The sequence below is a fragment of the Prinia subflava genome, chromosome 11 (assembly GCF_021018805.1).
Source record: "Prinia subflava isolate CZ2003 ecotype Zambia chromosome 11, Cam_Psub_1.2, whole genome shotgun sequence".
Lineage (NCBI taxonomy): Eukaryota > Metazoa > Chordata > Aves > Passeriformes > Cisticolidae > Prinia > Prinia subflava.
This window is the reverse complement of record NC_086257.1, coordinates 23,088,851-23,111,416: the sequence shown is the minus strand read 5'-3', so window position 1 is coordinate 23,111,416 and position 22,566 is coordinate 23,088,851. Positions and strand designations below refer to the sequence as shown.

General features: G+C 43.2%; 1 protein-coding gene across 1 annotated transcript in view; it reads right to left on the bottom strand.

Moving 5' to 3' along the window:
* SI (sucrase-isomaltase) overlaps positions 1-22,566 on the bottom strand; it is a 43,592-nt gene that overhangs the window by 5,402 nt on the left and 15,624 nt on the right. The window contains exons 16-42 of the mRNA XM_063408487.1: positions 22,305-22,421; positions 21,664-21,818; positions 21,303-21,387; positions 20,514-20,570; positions 20,045-20,169; positions 19,606-19,694; positions 18,366-18,415; positions 16,911-17,081; positions 16,289-16,438; positions 14,816-15,022; positions 13,857-14,011; positions 12,699-12,867; positions 11,737-11,833; positions 11,251-11,363; positions 11,039-11,164; positions 10,171-10,299; positions 9,959-10,066; positions 9,799-9,861; positions 9,427-9,558; positions 8,732-8,816; positions 7,693-7,831; positions 3,181-3,314; positions 2,617-2,651; positions 2,409-2,525; positions 1,058-1,206; positions 455-539; positions 306-362 (exon numbers count right to left, since the gene is read on the bottom strand). Coding sequence (XP_063264557.1) covers positions 306-362; positions 455-539; positions 1,058-1,206; positions 2,409-2,525; positions 2,617-2,651; positions 3,181-3,314; positions 7,693-7,831; positions 8,732-8,816; positions 9,427-9,558; positions 9,799-9,861; positions 9,959-10,066; positions 10,171-10,299; positions 11,039-11,164; positions 11,251-11,363; positions 11,737-11,833; positions 12,699-12,867; positions 13,857-14,011; positions 14,816-15,022; positions 16,289-16,438; positions 16,911-17,081; positions 18,366-18,415; positions 19,606-19,694; positions 20,045-20,169; positions 20,514-20,570; positions 21,303-21,387; positions 21,664-21,818; positions 22,305-22,421 — 3,099 coding nt within the window. The remainder of the gene's footprint in view (positions 1-305; positions 363-454; positions 540-1,057; positions 1,207-2,408; positions 2,526-2,616; positions 2,652-3,180; positions 3,315-7,692; positions 7,832-8,731; positions 8,817-9,426; positions 9,559-9,798; positions 9,862-9,958; positions 10,067-10,170; positions 10,300-11,038; positions 11,165-11,250; positions 11,364-11,736; positions 11,834-12,698; positions 12,868-13,856; positions 14,012-14,815; positions 15,023-16,288; positions 16,439-16,910; positions 17,082-18,365; positions 18,416-19,605; positions 19,695-20,044; positions 20,170-20,513; positions 20,571-21,302; positions 21,388-21,663; positions 21,819-22,304; positions 22,422-22,566) is intronic.

Here is a 22,566-nt window from a genome sequence, read left to right as displayed (position 1 = left end):
AGCATTCCATTACAAAAACCTTCTGTGTATCATTTGAGGGTTACAAAAAGTGAAAAGGACTCTAAATTAAAGATATCACTTCACCTTTTCATTTATCGTAACTCTGGTCATGTTATTGTACATTATTATAAAGGAATTGAGGATTTTTATTATTTCTTTGTTTAGCTGAGTAGATTTTATGTTTCTGAGAATTTATATTAAATGCAAATTAGTCAGGTGAGTGTTCCCACCTCCCTGTCAAGCTCAGCACTGCAAAAAGACAGAAAATAGAAGTTATAAAATCCAATTTTTTGAGGGTGACTTACTGTGTGGTAATCATACCAGCGGGCATCGGGGAAATAAGCGATCACACTCCGATCATTCTGTAATTAAACACACAAATTTTAGGCACCTCCAGTCAAAAAAGTGAAGCTTAATTAAACTACCCTTAGTAAATAAAAGCTTAAAAGCTCACGGGTTTCATCACAGGGCTGATGAGCAGGGCTGGGCCCCAGAGGAACTGCTCGTCGATGTCCCACGTGTTCCTGTCCTGCACAAACCTGTCAGGATGAGACAGCCAGAGCTGAGCTCTCCCAAAGAGTTTCTCCTTGAAGACCCTCCTGTCAGTCATTTCACCTGCTCTTTTAGTATCTAGTTCCTTATTGCTGCTGTTAATAACTCAGAGATCAATTAATGGTTGCACAAAGGTCCTGATGTGACGCTCATTAGAGAAACGCCAGTTAGTGCTTGGCTTTAGGGGTTTTGTCCATTTCTTTGCTTTTCAGTACACTGGGACAACAAAACTCTGAAGGTCTTATGCTTATTATTTAATTTAATAATAAAATCTTGGTCAGACTGGGACAGACTCTTTAATTTGAGCCACTGTTTTCTGAATTTCATTGGAAAAGACAAATCACCACATGCAAAAAACCTCAAAATTTTTCCCAGCCAAGACTTGTTTTTTTTTAATTAAAGGGGCAAATACTGTAACAAAGAGAGAACTCAGTTGTTAGGGCGTCACAGCCAGAGGAGTTTTAATGGGAATTCCTGGTGAGGAGAGCAGGGGAATTGCACTTACTCGTGGAGAACGGGGCGGATCACGGTGCTGCCGTGGGCGTGGGCATCGTACATTAAGGTGTAGAGATAAGGTAACAGGGTGTATCTTATGTTCAGCACATTCCTGGAAATCTCGTGGAATTTGGCATCCCAGGCAGCAGGATCTTGCCTCTGAAAGAGAAGAGAATGTTGGTAGGGAAGCTGGGTTGGACTGCCTGAGAAAGGTAAAAAACCCAAATCAATGCAGCAAAATGAACCAAGGAAATTTCTCCTCTGATGCAGAGCACCTTCCTTTATTTATTTATTCTTCAACTCAGGGGCAAGTGAAAACCGTGGCTGTCACTGTCAGCCCCAGGAGAGGAACTAGAAAGAGGAAAAGCTGATAAAAACCCAGGGGAACAGAGTAAAAATGTTTAATGCAAAGTGTCCCCAAGGTGTGACACGTCCCAGGGTGCACCATCCATCAGCCTCCGCTCCTGCACTCACAGCGAGTCCCAGGCACCAAGGACTGCTGTCAGGAGAGCCCCAAATCTTCATTAAATGGATGGAACAATGCCTTGGCAAATTGGCTAAGACTGGAGGCACCACGATAACCCCCAATCTGCATTTTGGAGGCCTTCACAGGCCTGTGGAAGGTGTGTGCTGCGAGATAAAGCAGCCGCCTTTGAAAAGGAGACTTTAATCCATTAGATATTTGCCATCTAAATAGCTCCACTCTGCTAGACCTGAAGCTTTCCCTGCAACAGAAGTGCTGTTTCCCTTTTTTCTCACTTTCCCAGTTATCTTGTTTTACAGCTTTCTCCACTCCAGTCCTTAGCCTACATTTAGGCAATTATTTCCCTCTGCTTTTAGCAGAAATACAATATCTGATGGTGGCAAACGTGCAGAGCACAGAAATTCCTGAGTCTCACTCCAGCATCTTATTACACTGCCCCATTTTCCCATTTGTTGTATAATTATGGGCAATTAGGGCTGAGAGCACCGAGGTCAGGTCTGTTTCTTGAAGTGTGTTTGCCACCAAATCTCCATTCGAGCCCTGCTGCAGCTCATTGAAATCCAAACAGCACAGAGGGGAAAATCTGCAGAGTTTGATTCAGAGAAAGCAAAGTTAGAACGTGCTTCCTTCAAGGGTCCAAACCCCTGAGCAGCCCCTCTGTGGGCATAAAACTTCCCTGCTGATAGGGAGGCTCACAGCACAGCCAGCATAGAAATAATGCCAATCTTTGATAAAAAGCCAGAATTATTCTTTTCTACTCCATTTTACTTGGAATGTATTTCTTTTTGAGCCAGGTTAATTTTGCATTGTTCTGGCTAGTTTTGCCTGTGTGTTTCAAAGGCCCAGCTGCTAAATCTGCTGAAAAATTGCAACTCACCTTTGTTCCTTTCTCGTTGTGGTTCCTGGAGTAGGGGTAAAATGCACCCAGCTGCATCCAGCGGGCACACATCTCATACTCTGCGTCTCTGAAGAAGCCACAGATATCAGCTCCCGTCTGAAATTTTCAGAATAACCCAAATGGAAAACTGTATTATTGTGTACAGCATCACGGTAATTAAATATAAGTTAATAACTCATTAGCTTACATAAGATATTCCAAAGAGACTGAACTCCATCATGCCTGAAAAGAGAAATAAATTGGAGTTACTGGCTGTATTTTTTTTTACATTATGGCTACACAATGTTTATTACTCTACTGAATCAGAAGAAAAAAACCAGATGCAAGCCCCACAATTTCTCTAATGTGTTGTGTTTTGCTGCTACAGAAGGAGATGGGATGTAGGTGGACAGGAGCAAAGAAAAAAGATGAGTGGCAGGACACAGGGCACGGAGGGGCCTGGGACTAAGGGAATTAAAGGAGTTCCCAGCACCGAGTACAGAAGGAAGTAAGAAGAAGAAGTGAAAAAGGAATTGATGGCAATTTCTGGTGGCTGAACCAGTTTTTTCAGCTAAAAATCACAGGAATACAAAAATCAAGGAGGTGAAGGAGAAGCAAAGCTGGGTTGGATAACGCTCGGAGGAACCCGGTCTGTGGGAGGTGTCCCTGCCATGGCAGGGGTGGAACTGGCTGCGCTTTCAGGTCCCTCCCAACCCAAACCATTCCATGATCTGGTAATCCCAGGAATGCCAGCCCTCTTCCTGCCCCGTACCAATGATAGATTTGTGCAGCTGGTCCCAGGCTGCCGTGTTGTCCCCCAGCCAGTGCCCGGCCCATCTCCCGCTGCTGGGGTACGTGGAGCGGGTGATGACGATCCCGCGCTCGTTGGTGGCACCGTGCAGGGCCCTGGGGACAGACACACAAACCAGTTACAGGAGGAATCCTGTGCAAGAGTTCATCATCTAAGAGCTGCCAATAAAGTGTGTTTGACATCAGATCTCCATTCTGGCCCTGCTGCAGCTCATTGAAATCCAAACAGCACAGAGGGGAAATCTGCGGAGTTTGATTCAGAGAAAGCAAAGTTAGAATGTGCTTCCTTCAAGGGTCCATGTCCCTTGTTCTCTGACCTGGAACAGAGACTGGGCAGAGCTGGAGAATAAAGCAGAGATTTATTGAAAGGCCTTTAGGACACACCTGGGGCAGGACAAGAGCCTGGCCAGGGCTGCACCCAAGGGGGACCCAAAATGGGCACAAAATGGACCCAAAATGGGCACAAAATGGACCCAAAATGGGCACAAAATGGACAAAGGGTCACCAGGTCTCACACTTGGATCAGTTTTGGTCCATTTGCATTTTGGGGTTGAATTGTCCCATTGCAGCCCCAGGTGATGCAGTCCCATCCTTCTTGTTCCTCCCTCAGCCCCCCTTGTTTGTGCTTTGGGGCTGAACCCTTGTCCCAGCTGTCCTTGGTGTGCAGCAGGAGAAGGATTTGTTTTGTGTCCCTGCTGTGTGCAGAGCTGAGTGAGCCTGAGTGTGAGCTCAGAGCTGCCCCTGGGCAGTGCAGGGGCTGGGATACAGGGAAGGGAAAACTTAAGGCATCACTGAAAAGAAAAACGTGGGTTTATATTATCCTAGTGAAGGGCTATATCATATACATCCAATCCATTCGTGCTTTTTATGGCAATTCAATAAGATCCAGACACAATCCCAGTAAAGCTGGCCAACCTGCAGCTGCAGAGAGAACTGGCAAACAAGGAGGGATGAAAAAGGAGTTTTCCAGCTCAGGTTAACTCCTCTGTGGGAAAAGAGGAACGAAGCAAAACTTTTCTAAGCCCATTTTCTAAGGGCTCCACCATGTGTGTGAGGGCACATCATTCATTTCTTAAAGTACCTGAAAGCTTGAAGCAACAGTTGGAAATAATTTAGCAACAATCAAAACAAAAGGCTCACAAGAGTGGAAACAGAGGTAGCAGGAATATTGGACCTCTCAGGATTAGTTGACTAAAAGGTGCTGAAATAAAAAAGGAGTCAGGGATTTGCAGTCCCTTCTGAAAGACCAAGGTGACAGGATATCAATATGAATATTAGTCAGAAAATCACCCTGATTAAATCCCACTGCTCCCCCATGTGAGCACCACCATGATTGCCTGAACTGCTGCTTCAATAAGGCACTATTTGCTTATTTTTCTATAGGATTTGCAGCTTTAGTGACACCATAATTACAGCAAAGACACACAAGTCACTTAAATAATTGCCGCAATTAAGTCAGTGCCAAATTATTTCCTCCAAGACAAACAGTGACTTTTCTAGGATCTTTTATTCCTTTGTAACATACTGTCCAACACTTTAATTCTCTGCTTGCTTTCCCTGTGTCAATCATGCTTTGGAAATGGCAGCTAAAATTTCAAAATTTCATGTGTGGAACTGCTCAGGGATGAGCAGGACCTGAGCGTTCTGTGGCTGGAGGCTCAGGCCTGCAGCTCCACAGCTCTATCCATGAAAAACAATTATTCAGGTCACAAAGGCTGAATTTACCTCCAAACAGTTCCTGTATTCACTAATAAGGGCTCTGGCTATGCAAAACCTCATTATGAAATAACAGCACCAAGGCAATATCCCAAAGTTTCTGTGTCTAATGGATGGAGAACTGAAATGACACCAGGTTACATAAAATACTGATGTTCACTTTCCAGTTACAGCCTTCTGTGAGTTTTGTGTGCAAATAATCTTTCTGTTTGGATGGTTTAGTATCCAAATAAATTATTGCATTTCTTCAGTTTCACAAGTACCCCTTCAGTTACTGCCAAAAAATAAATTTGGGAGCGAAATATATGTACATCTATATTTTGTAGATAACATTTGCCATAAATTTCCAGTGTGAGAATATCTGTGTGAGCTGTGAGATTTATTGTAGTGATTTCTGTTGCAGTGCCTTGCAAAAGAGAGGAGAATATTTCAGTTCATACTTAAAACACAGAAACTATGGCAATATTCCTTTCCCTATCAAATTCTTGTCTACTCCCCTGGGTTTGCACAGCAAGGTTGTGGCAGGGGCAGCTCCAGTGAGAAACTCCTGAAGTTTCCTCCTTTCTGATAGAGGGACCTGCCCCTGGCTGAGCCCATCAGCAGCCCTGAGTGATTTTGGGATAATAGGAATAAGGGAAAATGCAGCTCCCAACTGGAGCTGGGGGTGAGGATGTGTGGGAGCAGCAGCACTGCTGGGTCAGGAGATGCTCCAGGCTCGGGAGCTGGCGTGTCCCTGCAGCAGAGGGACAGAGATCCACCTACAGCCCTGGAGGAGCCACACCTGAGCAGGGGGATGCCCCAAGGAAGCTGTGAGCCCTTGGGATGCCCCAAGGAAGCTGTGAGCCCTTGGGATGCCCAAAGGAAGCTGTGAGCCCTTGGGATGCCCAAAGGAAGCTGTGAGCCCTTGGGATGCCCCAAGGAAGCTGTGAGCCCTTGGGATGCCCCAAGGAAGCTGTGAGCCCTTGGGATGCCCCAAGGAAGCTGTGAGCCCTTGGGATGCCCCAAGGAAGCTGTGAGCCCTTGGGATGCCCCAAGGAAGCTGTGAGCTCTGTGTGTGCCTGTGCTGGAGCTGGATCCTGGCAGGAAGATGTGGAGCCCTGGAGAGAGGAGGAGGGGAAGAGAGGGGGGAGAGGAAGGAGCAGCAGGGAGAGGGTGTGATGGACTGACTGCAACCCCTGCTCCACATCCTCTCTGCCTCTGCTGGGGAGCAGGTAGAAAACGGGGAATGAATTTGAAAAAAAAGTGAAGACTTGGGGGAATTGAGATTTGGTTTTAATTGTCATCATCCTCTCTGATTTGATTGTAAATTAAGCTGATTTCCACAACTGAGCTGTTTTGCCCTTGACAGTCGTTGCCCAGTGGTCTCTCCCTGTCCTTATCTCAATCCATGAATCTTTCTTTATACTTTCTCTCCTCTCCCCAGCTGAGGAGGGAGAGTTGGAGGGGCTTTGATGGGCACCTGGAGCTCAGCCAGGGCCCAGCCCACCACATTTTGTGATGCCCAGATCCCATCAGACGGGGCTGACAGCACAGGGATCAGACATTCCCTCCTGTCCTGTCAGCAATTTCACCCCTGCCTCGACTGGCAGGGCTCACTGGCACGCTGCATCCTCTCCCAAATCCAAACAGCCCAGATATTTTCTCCCTGTATGGTAATATCAAAGTTACCAAGGGCTTTAAGGTTAAGATGTGCACAGAAAATGTGCCTTGCTCACTGGCTGAGTTGCAAATGAAGGAGCCCGGCTCTGTTATCATGAGATCAGGCATTATCTAAAGCAGGCTGGGGACAATCCAGAGGCAGAGATAATGGCCTTGGAACCGGGGAAAGAAATGCTTCAAAGTAAAGCTTTGCACTCACACTTTGCATTTTAAAAGTCACCATTCCCGCTTTTCACTTCATTTTAAACAGAGAACATAATCGAGCCCTTCTGAAATTCGTACAGTTGAAAACCTGTCTTCATTTTCCCTCTCTGGGTGTGAGGAGTGAGGGAAACCAGAGCAAAGCAGGCGAGCCCAGCAACACCCAGACACAGTAAATGTGCGATGTTTTAATTACAGTAGTGATGTGCAGAGGGGATTTATTGGAGCTGTGGAAGCACAGCCTCAGCCCAGCCCTGCTCAAACCCCCCTCAGCTTCTCTGCAGCTTTGCTCCCACCACCCTTCGTGCATCACAGAGGGGATTCCTGGCTGGAATAACTCCAGCAGCTGCCCAGCCCTTGGAGCATCCAGCTCCTCTTGTATGGGAAAGGACAGTGGGCAAATAAGATATTTTCAGGCTTCAGACACCAGCTTGAGCCTGTGGGAAAGTCAAGCACAGGGCTTTCTCACTTTGATCTGGGAAACCACCAGGAGGAATTCAAACAGTCCTTGGAGAGGGAAAACAACCTTTGCAGGTGGTGTTTTCTAACTTGTTGTTTACTTGCAAGAAATGGTCGTGGGGTATTGTTCCTAACTTGGTTGTTCTTGCGTTGGTTTGCCAATCAATGAAACTTTACTCTTTGGGAACTGTCTAAAAAGGAGGATTTTGAAGAATAAACATCACTCTAATCTCTGCTATAAGCTGCTGAGAGCCCACGTCGTTATTTTCATGCTGTCCTTAAAACAATTAACAACACTCTTGGAGCTGGATTGAAAACCCAGATGGGTCAGAGTGAAGACAGAGATCACTCAGGCATCTTAAATTAACCAGTGTGAGTTTTGGCCCTGGGAATGGGGGCACGGAGCATCCATTTGGGGAGTTTTGGGGGCAGCACTTACGCCAGGCTGGCTCTGGTTTGGGACCACCCATAAAGGCTGTGGACATCGAAGTGCCTGACCGGGGTCCCGTCTGCCAGGTAGTGCTGACCTTCCATGCACGGAGTTTTGTGGATTAATCCTGTCGACCTGTATCCCAAATCTTGTGGAAAGGGAAGAAATGTATTTATTATTAATAGTAAGCATGTATTAATCACTTTGAGCTGCTTTCTCGTGATTTTCATAATCTGTTAGGCATTCAGCCTCTTTATGCTGTCACTTATTTATTTATAACTATAAAAATAGCATTTCCAAAATGGAACGTTTCCAATATTCCTGTGCAGGTATCTGGGCCTGGGAATGTTTTAATAGTTCAGTTACAGATCCTCTTACTACAGAGGCTCAAAGAATAAACAGAGTATATCAGAAAATAAATATTTTTAAATGCTGTCACACTAACCACACAAACAGAAAAATGGGTGTGGTGGGGGTACGATCTCTGTCTGAATATTAATTTCCTGGAAATTCCTGAGAAACCACCCATGAAACCTGAATACAACAGTAAGCAGTGAGTATGCTAATAAACCATTAATAAATAATTCCTAATTAGTACTATTTACACCAGTACCTCAGGAAAGCCAAGCTAAGAAAGCGAAGCGTTTCAAGCACTTGACTGCTCACATAAATGGTAATGAGAGGAGACACATGGATATTTTCTAAATATTTAATTAATTGCATTATTCATCTGAGAAAACTGCAAAACAGAGAGCTCAGTTCTCTGCCATGCCTCAAGCAAAGAACTTAGACACAAAATAGGGATCAAAATCCATATGCAGCAAGAAGCTGGAAAGAACTTTATTTTTGCAAAGTGCTGCACAGCTCCTACTGAAATATCTGGGTTTGCAGTGTTCCCATAATCTCAGGAATAAAGGGCCACGCTCAGTGAGGAGTTGTGGGTTTATAAACCCATCCTTATTTTGTCTTTTATACCCCATATACCAGATAAGAATTTATGCAGGAACCAGCAAAACCTAAAATTGTTTTAAGGAGGGCTCAGACTTACGAGGCATGTAGGGGGGATTATTTAGGAGGTCGTTCCTACAGCCACCCATGGCGCCATTCATAAAAGCTGCTGGTTCATTCATGTCCTAAAAACACAGAGCAAAACCCCTTAGATTGCTGCAGAACACCATCAATTCTGAATTACACACAAGCAGCGTTGCAGCTGCAGTCTCAGTTGGACAGCCCACATTCCATAAAGAGGCTGACAAAAAGGCAGGAAAAGGACTTTCCACGAGGGCATGGAGTGCCCGAAAAAGGGGGAAGGCCTTGAGCTGAAGGAGGGCAAGATTAGATGGGATATTGGGAAGGAATTGTTCCCTGGGAGGGTGGGCAGGTCCTGGCACAGGGTGCCCAGGGAAGCTGTGGCTGCCCCTGGATTCCCTGGAAGTGGCCCAGGCCAGGTTGGACAGGGATTGGAGCACCCTGGGATAGTGGAAGGTGTCCCTGCCATGGCAGGGGGTGGGAATAGAAGATTTTTAAAATCTCTTCCAACCCAGACTATTCTGTGACTCAGCAATTCTTTGTTTTAAGGGAACAACCTCCAGGATGGTCAACACCAACGTTCTCTTAGTGGGAATTTAACGTGGGATTCTTCTGCCAGAGCAGTGCAGATACCGGGAATTAGGAATTAGGGCCCTCTCCACTGGTGTCAGGAGAGAACAACAATGCAGAAATCAGATGCATTTCCACACTTACAGTCCACAGGCCATCAAACTTGAGGCTTTTTGCGGGGTCGGGATTGTCGTGGACCTCCCGGATTTCCCTCTTCCACCACTCCACCGTGGAATTGCGGAAGAAGTCTGGGAAAGCACAGTGTGATACATACTTCTGAAAAACAGAAGGAAAGCAGGACAGGTAAGGGGACTGAAGGTACTCCATAGTTAAAATTCTGGAATTAAAAAAAAAAAAAAATGAAAAACCTCTAATTGCTTGTTCACTAAATTTTTTGGCTTATAGGAAGGCTTAACCAGTTTCTGCAACTTATTCAGATTTATCAATGAGCTTGCTTCTGTTTTAATTGATTGATGTTTGTATTTGAGTCCAGAACCAACCCATGTCAGTATTTACCTCTACTAGCTCTTCATGAGGCAATGACTCGTTGATTTGGACATTGGGAAGAAACGACCACACCTAAAAGGACAAAGAATATTTAAAATAATCAAATTGCACTAAATACAAACCGAGCATCAACAACACACAGGTTTAAATACTCTTCCTTGGACAGTACCTTGGAATATAAAATTTCTTGGGAATTAGGCCACTGTACGAAGACATTTTCAGTCACACCTCTGTCGAAGGGAGGATAATTGGTTTCATTCCCAGAAATGCCTGGATCCTACAATGAGAAACACTTTTACCCTTATGCTCAAAACTCACATTGAATATATTCTTCATTTTGTGATGCTACTTTGGAATTTAAAAGCTATATTCCGAACTGACCAGGATAATGATGAATCTCATTCCTTCTGCTTTGATTTTGTTGACCAGAGCTGGTAATCCAGCAAAACGTGGGGAAAGGGTGAAGTCCAGGTTCCTGTCCATGTAGTCAATATCCGTGTATTGGACATCCTGCAGTGAAAAAAAAAAAAAAAATCAAAACAACAACAAAAACCCCAATTAATTTTAAATTATTTTCTCCCCTTCTTTTGCCAAATATTGAAAATCGGCCAAAATAAGTAAAACACGGAACTTTTGATGTGTAAAATCAGAAGCAGTGGTAACCTCAGGCTGAAGTTGTTAAATGAATATTACACAATATGTGAGCAGGTCCAAACCAAAATAAACCTTTCACTGCTGTGTCTAAACTGAGAGGAGAAATTTATGCAAAATAGAGAAAAAAATGGATTTATCCATATGTGTATACACAGAAACTGCACCTGTATTTCCATAGCTACAAGGAAACAATGGAAATAACAGTTCTCTATTGAAACACTGATATTATATTTAAAATGAAGCCACATCCAATTTATAGCATAATTTTGTTAGACCAAGGCGCTATTCCTACTATCCCAACAACAACCCGGGCCAAATCACAGCTGACTTGACACGGAGCATTATGGCAATGAGATTATGCTGCTTCATTTTTTTCCTTGTTGGTTTTCCTTCATCACTGCTCCTTCCTGTCATTCTTTGGTGTGCATAAGGAAGAAAATAAGGCAGCTTTTAACACGGCCCAGAGTCCGTGGCACAAAACCTGCTCTTCTCTACCGCAGCGGGGTTTTTGTGGTTGGTTACTGCTTTGGTGTCTAAGTGGATTTAGTCAATGCCACGAAGCCAAAAGCTCCAGTGTTGTTTTTTCCCAACGTACGTAGGGAATCCGAGCCGCCTTCATTTCCTCCACCACCTGGGCCACCTCCGAGTCGTTGGCGTAGCCGTAGCGGCACAGCTGGAATCCCAAGGACCAGTAGGCCGGCATGACTGGGCGCCCAATCAGCTGAAAACAGGGGAGGATGAGGAGGTGAGGAGAGGGAGAGAAACCAAGGCAACCCCCCAAAGCCCAGCGTTGCTCAGGGCTCCTACCTGAGTGTACTCCTGGACCACGAGCTCGGGAGTCGGGCCCAGAACCATGTAGAAGTCGAGGATCCCTCCGATGGTGCGGTAGGTGAGGGCAGGGGTGGGCTGGAAGGTCACATCTGGGAGGGGAGGGAAGGAGGTGAGGGAAGGATGCCTGGGTTTGCCACCAGTGCAAAACACGGACTGGGAAAATGGAACACACTGAGGAGGGTGGGGAGAGACAACGTGCAAAGGCCTAGAGGGACCGGACAGTGGGGAGTGGTTCAAACTGACAGAGAAGATGGGACATTAGATGGGATATTGGGAAGAAATCATTCCTTGTGAGAGGGGGTGAGACCCTGAGAAGCTGTGGCTGCCCCTGGATCCCTGGAAGTGTGCAAGGCCAGGCTGGAGCAGCCTGGGATAGTGGAAGGTGGAACAGGCTGAGCTTTAAGGTCCCTTCCTACCCAGACCATTTCACAATTTTGTGAAATAAAGTGAAGGTTTTCTTACCCATCGCATTGCTGTTAAGCAAGAGAACCCCATGGGCATTGCCATCTTCTTCAAGAGCCATATAAAATGGCTGAAAACCATAGGAATTCAGCTTGTACTGCAAATAAAATAAAATACATTTTACTAGGGAAACATTGCAAACATTTGCTTATTAGCATTTAGTAATAAATTTAATATAAGACGAGACAAGTGGCAAACATAGCAAATAAACTTTCAGTTTATACACCTAAACCCTACCTGACCACAAAACAGACCTGCAGAAGGTCACCTGGAACGTCACAATTTGTCAGGCTTGTCCAGACTGCTCAGGCAGGAAGGAAAGCAAAGGCATTGCTGAACTTAAATTTCACTAATGAGGAGGTGCTTCCCCAGGACAAAACTTTCCCTTCTTTGCCAACAGAACCAGGTGTCTGCGTGCTCAGAGGTGCTGGTGACATTATATTTAATTTTCTCAAAATGTGTTCCAGCCTGAACTGCAAGTTAGAGCTGTAATTAGCTGCTGCTGTTTTGTTGGCCATTCCCTGATAATTGGAAATTTGCTGTCTTGTAGGAAACAAGACAAATAAACAGAGATAAGATTTCTGCTTTAGCTGTGTAAGTACTAAATTAATCCCCAAGCAACAGGAATTGTTCTGACTCATGTCTAATTTTCAAAACAATGAGATGAGAAGAATAAAAAAAAGTTACTCCTGAGCCATCTGTCACCTTCCAACATCTGACTGAGGGCCTGAGCTCCTCACATTGTTCTTGCAGGTCACAAATAATGGGTTTACAGAAGACCTTTGCCATGGAGACACCATCTAAATTGTAACCTGTGATAAATATGGTCAGAGCCAATGCCCAGTACCAGCAGACATCCACTGAATATTTTAAAATCGTGCTGAACATTTCTGTACTCATTGGTTAAAAAAACCCAAAAAACCAAAAAATAAATCAGATTTTCTTCTTCTTTGCCCACTTACAGTTGGAGGCTGGTCCCTGGTGAACATTCCCCAGGTGTGCCAGCTCATGTTGTGTCGGAAGGTGGGGTGCTCAGTCTCTCCAAACCCGTAGATGTACTGGGATGCCAGGCGGGTGGAAATCTGAATGAACATGTCACTGAACGTGAAGGTGGGCAGGGCTGAGTTCCAGCTGAAGGGGGAAGAGGAAAGGGAAAATTAGAATAGAGCGTCCTCAGGGCTGTGTTTCTGACAGACATTTTCTTTTGGGCCACTCTTTTTTCTCTGGAAATCTCGGTCTTCAGTAAAAGTGGACTAAAACCGTTGTGGTTATCAAGGGAACTTAAAGCACATGAAATGTGTCTAAGAATTGGTGAAGAGTTTAGGGACACAAAGTCCTCTGTGTCTGTCAGAGAGGAATCGTGCACAGGCATCGTGCACTGCAAGTTGTGTTCGTATTTTGGCAATTTAGTGAGAAAATGCATTTCAGGACACTGCAATCCTATTTTCCTCCCAGATAGAGCACTGGAGACACACAGAAAATAGTAAATAAAGTGCTTTTTACAGTTCACTGAACTTTCTGTGCAGATTACACTGAAATTGCATTCACAGGTCACATTTATTATAAATCAGCATCTTTCCAGTTAGAAATCAAACTGCAGCCTGGTGAGCTCTGCCAGAGAATTTCATTGTTCCAGGAGCTTCAATTGCAGGTTGAATTATTATTCTGGTTGGCAGAAAGAAACTCAACTTGCAATTAAGTTTTGAGTACTTTAAAAAAATCAAATAAAACTTGTTTTTTGAATAAAAACATAACACACTCTGCTGTTCTCTGTGTTCTAACTCTGACTTAATGAAGGAAAAATGAAGCTCCTGCCAGACTCATCTGTCGTACTACAAAACCCATCTCAAGTTTAGCTAGGACAATACTTCCTTGTATTTTTTTTCCCCCAAACTGACCCAAATGGCCAATCTTTAATGAGCAGTGCTCAGGGCTGTGGTCACCTAAGGAATTTTTAGGAGATGTAGAAAAACCATTTTTTCTCCCAGCAGCTTGGGAATCGCACGAGGCAAAGCCTTCAGGGCTGCCAGTGTCCTTCACATGCACAGAGAGAAGGTTTGGCTGAGAAAAGCTGCCAAAAAAAGGGTGGAACAAAGTGACAAGGAGTGGCAGTGGCTCACATGACTGTCCCCGTGCTCCTGCGGCGCACTTGGATCCCAAAGGGCTTGGTCTGGAGCGCGACCTCGTAGAGCCGCTCCTGGCTGGAGCTCTCGGGGGAGCTGGGCAGGTTCAGGGGCACTGGGACCTCGTAGCGTGGGGTCTGGTAATCATAGATCTGTCAAGCAGAAATGGGGTCAGTTAATCAAAGCCAGAGGTTTGAAATCGGAATCTGATGTAAATTTTAAAACGCTCGCGGTGATATTTTCTTCCAAATGCGTGTTCTTGAACCAGGGCCTCCACAGGATTTCATTGGGAGGAAAAGAATCCCAACCAACGAACCCTAAAGATTTATTTTGGATCAGGACTGGCTCGTCTAATCATCTACATGAATTTAAAGTATACAATTATATTTAAAATATAGGTGTGTATATTGCAAGTATCATTAATAATTTCCTAGTTTGTCTTTTACTCAACTTTTAGATTCTTTTTCAGGTTTTCTGTATTTTGAAGGCTAGAAGAGAAGTTAGTTTATCTATGTATCTTCTAGCTAGAAGCTAGATAGAAGTTAGTTTTTGATGTCTGACCACTTAGCTCAATATTATTAAAAACATGGCAATAAATTACAGTTAAACAACAGAGCATGGAAAGTTTTAGGACAGAAGTGCAATGATGAATGTAAAAAACTGTAGAGTCATGAGAGCACTTACAGATAAATTTACCTGCATATTAACAAAATACTTTCAGTTTCAAAGTTCCTGGTTGACATTACACTGACATTATACCTTTTATTTGTGTAATTTCTTTGTAAAATTGAGTGCTAGGATGAGACAAAGATGCAAGCTAAGAGCAATAATAATTGGTTAGAAGGAGGAACATATTTACACAAGGCTGCCTCTGTCTGTGAAATATAAATTTGGCCACAAAAAGCCCTTTGGATCTCCGTAAATAAGACATTGGGGGAGTTGTGGGCTGGCGTTACCTTGAACTGCAGCATGTGGTTGAGGTGATATTTCACCTCCAGGCGCAGGGTGCTGATGGGGGCAGTGGCATTCTCGCCAGCCCTGACCTTGGAGCTGTCCAGTTTGAGGTTGGCCACCATTCCAGAGGAGGAATAACTGACGCTCTCAATGGAGTAAGGATTGCCAGAGCTGTAATAGCAGGAGGGAATGTCCGGATTTGCTGACACCTGGTGCAGACAGAAAGGAGTTTCAGGTCAGCAAGTCAATTTTTTTATTAGGTATTCGCATGGAATTCTGTTTTTATCAGATCTGTGTCAAATGTAGAATTTGGGGGGTGGAATTAATGGAATCCTGAATAAAGAACTAATACAGAATAATCTCTACACTGACTCAGGCATAATAAAGGCATGCAGTGAAGGCTGTACAAATAGTTCAGTCAGGAAACTGAATCCTCGTGCAATGAAGATGGATTTAATTTCCCCATCTCTGTGATCTTCAGATCAATCCCTCAGCGTGGTTTAATTTTGGCTGGTGGAAATTCCTGAAGCTTCATCCCTTTTAATCCCATTGCTCTCTGGCAGCCTTCAAGGAGATGTGCCCCAAACCCATTTCATACTCAGGCAACATCAGAGCAGATCTTTCCACTGGCTTTATTCACACAAATTATCTTTAATATATCCAGTGAAAATAACATCCTACTCATCTGAGATCTCCTGACATTTCCAAATGTCTGAAATTAAGAAAAATTCTTTTAGCAGTGCAACAAAACCAGAGCAGTTCACCAAGTGCCTCAGCAGGTGCTGGTGCAGGAGCAGCCAGCACAGAATTTTGGATTTCATTTCTATAGAAAAGGCCCAAAATAGGCATTTTAGTTTCAGAAGAACAGGGAATAATTTAGTTGGAGGCATCCTCTGAAGTTCAACCTTGCCAGCCCATATTACTCCCACATGTTTATTAATAATTAATAATATTAGTACATAAAACCATGTGTTAAAGAACTTCATGTCAGAGATTAAGGTTTGGAAATAGCTCCCTGATGTAGATATAAACAAGATAACAAATGAATCGAGATTTTTGTGGAATTCAAAGATTTCCTCTCAAACTGAGAGCCAGAGGAGTTAATTTGGCTGAAAATGACCCTGAGTGGCCGTGAAGGTGACACAAAGGGGCTGAGCCCTGCAGGCCACGGTGCCACTGAGGCAGGAGGGGCAGATGAAGATGCTCTTCTACTTTTTCATAACTCTAATATCATTTCTGTTCATATTTTTAAAAAATCCTCATTTTTCCTCTACTCCTGATATAATTGCCAAATGGTTGGCAGCTACTGAGGTAAATAAAATCCATCAGTCCAGGCCAGCTGAGACCTGTGCTCCCACTTAATTTAAACCTGACAAATCCCCCAGACCACTTTTATTCTGTAACAACCACAAAGGAAAACCTTTTATTCTGGATTTTTTTTTTTGTCTAATTAGTTTAGAGAAATAATGACTTACTTCCCAGGTACAGCCACGTTGTTCACATTTTTCTCTTGTTGCATCCGGGCTGGGATAACAATCAAACCTTTCATTGACATTTGCATTTAGAGTCCATTTGATTGTGTAAGATTTTCCCAGTTCAAGCTGAAGTCCTTTGATAACAGCGACCTTATAAATATGAAACAATAAAGAGTTATTAAATGTCACGTCCCATCCAGCTTTCCTTCAGTCAGAAGAGGTGCTGGTCCTTAAGAATAATACACTTAAACATTGAAAATTCACAGAATCCCATCTTGTAAGATTTGATACAGTCTCCTTTTTACAAACACACACAACTGATATTTTTACAAATGAAATCTGAAGAATTAAGACTCTAAAAATATGGAGTTAATCCCACAGCTTCCTTGGAAGCAAACAGGAATAAATACATGAAATAAGCTGTCTGCTGCATTGTGAACATAACTTAGATGCAGCTTTATGCAGCGGAGTTGAATGCAATTGTACTTTTATTCTGTAATAAAATTCACATTGTATTTCATTGAAACAACATTAGCACTGGGTACTGTCCTTTGCAATACATAAAATAAAGTTAATGCAATTTTAAATATGTTTTCTTTCCATTTTGCTGTTATTGCTTTACCTTTGTAGCAGGATCATAGGTGACATTAGGGACATAATCTTGCACAACGTTGTTCTGAGACACAGACACTGATGCTATTTCCTGGGGCAATCCCAATATCTTGATTTCCTCAAATTTCAGGTTGTTTGGATCAGCGTAATTGCTGTGTGTAGCAGTCATTTGTAGAACATTCTGAAAAATAATATACTGGTCATATTCTTATTTTAAACATCTGCAAAACATCCTGCTGATTTAACAATCTATTTCTGTGAAGACTTTCACGTTGTAGCATAAATAAACCAATATCTTTTTCCTCACATATTATTTATTGCTCTGCTTGTTATTATCGTAATAAAGCTCTTCTACCATGTATAAGATAATTTTCAGGGTTGTGTTTCAGCTTTTTTTCCTTGCTTGGGAAATAAAGAAAGCCCGGGGTGGGTCTGTGACAGGGCAGATAAACTCCACCCGTCTGGGTTCCAACAACCAAAGGTTCTCACCTCTCTTGATATAAAAATACCCCTTCCTATTCCATGTCATTAATTATTTTTAGACTGAGAGTCCAAGCAGAGGAGCTGCACCAAGGCTGTCACACGTGTGCAGAATTTCCTTATTGCCCTCCATGGGAACATTGAGGTTAATTGTTAATTCAAATGTCATCACAGTCAAGTCATGATTTGGCTACTGGGGTTTCAAACTCCAGCAGCAACCTGGGTGTCTTATCTACAAATGATTCTATGATTAATTATGATTTTAAAAATTACCAATTCATGTGCTTCACTCGTGTTCCTCTGCATTCTCTCACTTGGTTCATGCTCTTGCATCATGGCAAAGGAATGAATACCTTTACCCAATATTAATATTATTATCGTTATTATTGTAGAAATAATACTTTATCATGCTATTTGCAATCCTTGTTATGTGATAGTTACTGTCAATATTGGATAGAAACACCATCAGGACTCCACCCTGATGTCAATTAACCCTGCAAATCCACTGTCAGCTTAAAAAACCACAATAAAACTTAACCTTGATGTAGTTTCTGAGGGCTCAGGCTCAGGTGGGTCTCCCTCACTCTTTGGGAACATTCAGCTGTATTTTCACAGTCTAAAAAAATATATATTTTTTACAGTGCCACTATTTTGAGAATCACAAACACTCCATGCTTCTCCTTTTTGACTCTGTTTTAAATGCCTCTGATGCTTTAGAGTTCTCTTGTTCAGTAAATATTGCTGCTGAGTTTATTATGTGGAAGGAAATATGAGTTAGGTAGATATTTGTATTAACTAGGAGAAAAACACCCAACAGGTTTCATCTCAGTTAAATGAGAGTATTTTGAACATGATTCCTCTTGGCTTTAGCAAATATTTTGTTTTCCAGCAAATCTTACAGGAGAATAAAGAAAGAAAAGAATGCTCTTGAAAGATACTGAAAAATCAGAAATTAAAATTAGATCATTTAAAATCAAATACTTACATTGGAAACTTTAAACTCATAGTAAATGTAGGCTTTCTTCTCAATTGTACCTAAAAGGTAAAGAAAGGAGTTACACCTGGAGTGCAGAAAAGAATAAAATTACTGTGCCACTGCTAGAGACCAATAAACTGTTAATTATCAAACTGCATTCAAAGCTGCACTGAGCAACTCAAATATTTACTAATGTTTCTCTGAGGAACTGAAATGTCCCTTTTTCTTCTTCCTTTGGCCAGTCTCCCAGGAGATCTAATTTTTTCCACAAAAATGCATTGAGATCAGCTCTTCTAAAATGTAGTGATTTTTTTAATTCTACTGTTATTTCTTAATTTGTCTTAAATATAAAAGTTTTGATCAAAGCTAATCCTATAACATAACCTAAATTAGGATTCCACATACAAAAATAATGGTGATGATGATAATAATAATGATAAATGCCATGGAACCATAAGAGAGGAAATCACACATGATCAGGAAAAAGAAATACGAAGTGTGGTAAATCTGGCTTTTTTTTTTTTTTTTTTTTCCCTAAATACAAAAAGACAAATCCTGTCACCACAGGCAAATTGCAAATGGTTCCCCTGTAAAACTGCAACCTGTAAGTTTTGGGCAGGCCATAAAACGTGGAAATGTTTTATTGCTTTGTTTGGCACAGCAGTGAGGGCAGTAATGGCTTTGTTATTTCAGGCCAGAGGAGCACGTGGGGCTGTCACCCCCATGCACAGCAGCCACCCAAGGCTCCCGGATTGATGGCAGCAATAATCAGCTGAATCACTGCTCTATTTCTTAAAAGCATCCCCGACTTTCACTACATTCCAAAAAGCAGAGGCTTGGGAGTTTTCCTGGGAGATACAATTGGTGTAGCCCACAGGAAAAAGGAATGTATGGAGTTTTCCAGTGTTGATGTTCAGATACCTCCCTGGGTGGGCAGCCTAAATCCCATGGGACAACCCTGTCACCTCCTGACAATCCAAAGATTTCTCCTGAAAACTAGAGGTTTGACCTTAAACCAGAGGTTTGACCTTAAACCAGAGCCTTGTGCCTTTTTTCTTTACCTGTGTCAAATTAAACTGCGACTTCAGTCTTAAATTAAGAACAGTCACAGTTTTTTGCTTAAAAGTGATGAAAACCATTTGATTTATGAGCAAGTAGCAGCAGTGTCTTCTTTTCATCAGGAGCATCAAAATTTGAGCATGGTAAATCTTTGCCTACCATCTTTATTCCACTGCTGCTGGCTGCTCACCTGTAGATTCTCCATCATCCCAGAACAAATCCCCAGAGGCTTCGTTGTTGGTATCCAGGGCAATTATGAGTCCCATTGGGTTCTTGCGGCTGTGGAAAGAGAGATTTGTGTGTACAACAAACACCTAAACACTCTTAATGCATCCTCCATGTTCATGTAAGGGTGAAGCACCCAACAGGGTCACAACCCTTGGAGAACTGCCTTAATTGAGTTTAATCCTTGGTTTCCTTTCATTTTCGTGCAAATGGATTAAAATACCCGGTGAGTTTACAAATTTCTATGCAAATAATTCATCACTAAAGGTTTGGCTCACAGGTATTCCCACATTTCAAAGTGAAAAATCCCAAATACAATGGGCTGCTGTTATTTGTAAACTAGAAGTCCTCAGCCTCATTATGGGGAAAAAAAAATGTTAAAAATGTTCCCTTTGGGCTCCTACCTTGCCACTGTGGTGTTGCTTGGTTTCTGAGCAGGGAAAATGCATCCTCCTCTCAGGTGCACCCCCATTTTCTCTGCTGGGGTGTGCAAATCGTGCCAGGTTTTCTTAATATTGACTGGTGCACCCTTATGGACAAGGAATGAAAAGAGAACAGGAATTTTGTGTTACCCACTGCTGGGAGGGTTTTCTTAAGCTTACAAAGCTCAAGTTATGTAAATATCTATGGGTTAATAGACACACAAAATAAAATAATTGAATATCACTATGATCTAATGTCATAATCTGAGCACGTTCTTGAGGAGCCAGTTCTGGTGCTTATCCCACCACCCTTCATCCCTTGTCTCCCAAGTAACCCCAAAGTCTTTCCTTCACGTGTCTGTCCCCAAAGCAAGGCTGACAATCCTTGCTTTGATCACATTCCCATTTAGAAAATGATGTGATATCCCATAATATCCCTGCGCTTCCTTACCGTGTCATACTCGTACCACTCTGCATCAGGAAAGTACACACGAGTGGTCTCCACACCCTAAAAGTGAATAAAGAAACAACTTTCATGCTTCAACTTAATCAGATAAACTCGATTTTCCAATAAAGCTGCAGCTCAGTGTGAGAAAACCATTGATATTTCCAGGCTTTGCTGTTTCCTGGTGTTTGGGTGGTGCCCACACAGGGGGAAGGGACAATCCCCCACGATTTCTGCAGAGCTGCTGGGGTGGGACTGAACTGCTGCTCTGCAAGGTGGCAGCTCATTGGAGGCCACCCAAAGCTTCAAACCCAGTGAACCAGCTCCTATCCACGAGTATCTCTCCATCTTCTTTATTTCCGTGTATTTTGGGGCTGGCACCTTTCATTTTCACTTTCCCTTTTCTGTATTTAACAAATGTTTTATGTTTCTCCATGGCAAATGTGTTGCTGGCAGGAGAAACCATTATTTACAGGATTCTGCCACAGAATAAGCCACGATCTTTTTGTTTGTGCTCGTTGTACCACAGAGAAGCTGAAATGCAGAGAGAGAAGCTGACGCCAAAGGAGATTCAGAGATGATGTGAGGATGAGGTAAAGCAGAATATCAGAGCAGACACCCTTGGCTCCACAGAGGACTGGAAAACAGGAGCAGGCTTTAACTGCAAGATTTTCTGGTTCAGCACGGGTAAAGATGTGCTGTGGGCTCTCACTGGGAGCAATAAATGAAGGAGAGGGAACTGGTGACTCAGCATGGCCCAAGGTTACCAGACAGAGCCAAACCAGCCCAACCTACCGGCTCGAGAACGGGGGAAATCAGCAGCCCAGGGCCCCACAGGAACTGCCTGTCGATGTTCCAGGTGGTTTCATCAGAGTAGAACCTGAATAAATGTGAAGGAGAGAGCAGAAATTGGGGTGTTTTTTTGTGATTTATATCACCAGTAACCCCAAGGTTTCAGGAGACTGATTGCCCACAATCGTGACTAAAGGATGCCATATAAAAATCCCCTGATTATGCCAAAATGGGGTTTCACGGATTGGGAAGTCACCTGCAAATATCCCAATTGGCATTTTCACAGGACAGAGGTTTAGAAAGTCCCCTAACCACATGAAATGTATCAGACTTTTGTTCCTGGCTGTAAACCTGCCAGACTCACTCGTGCAGCAGCGGCCTCACCACCGTGTGCCCCTGGGTGTGAGCTGTGTAGAGCAGCGTGTACAGGTAGGGCAGCAGCGTGTAGCGAATGTTCAGGTAGTGCTTGGAGCTGTTCACCAGCAGGGAGTTGTGTCCAAACACCGCTGGGTCTTGATGCTGCAAACAAACACCCACTGTCATTATTTCCACGTTTCTCAAAATCACTTTGTGTGAAAAGCTGTTTCAGAGGGGCTGGGGTTCCGTGGGGCTGCTCTGCTCTGGGTTCTCCTTTCTGGTGCTGTGACCTGTGTCCTGTCCCTCTGTGCTGTTTGCCCTGCCCACCCCTCCTTGTCCATCAGGGTTATTCCAGGATCCATCCTGGCAGGCAGGTTCATGCCAAGGAGCTCCCAGGGGTCGGCCTGGTGGCTCACACTGACCTCGGTGCTCCTTGGTGGTAGCAGCACCCAATATTCATAAAACTGTTGCCAAATAAATGCATTCTCAATTAACCCCTATGAAGCACAATTCTCCCATCTATAATTTCATAAAGACAGTTTAAGGTTCTGTTTTCAAACTGGTCAGTGATGGTGAGGATTAGAAGTGACATTAAAGGAAATGTGGTCGTGTGACACAAAGCAGTTTTGAACAGAAAACACAACTTACAGCAAAGCCTTCACAGTTGTGGTTCCTGGAAAATGGGTAAAATGCTCCCACTTGCATCCAGCGTCTGCAAAGTTCTTCTGTGGTGTTATCACTGAAACCACAAATATCTGCTCCGATCTTAAAAAGAAAAATATTTTTAAAAAATCAGAATGTGTTGGATGTACAGTTTTCTGCACCTTGAAAGGTACAACACATTTGTAACTTCCCTCTCTCAAATCCAGCTATGCTGTCCAAGAAATTAAACTGACCCCTCACTAACACT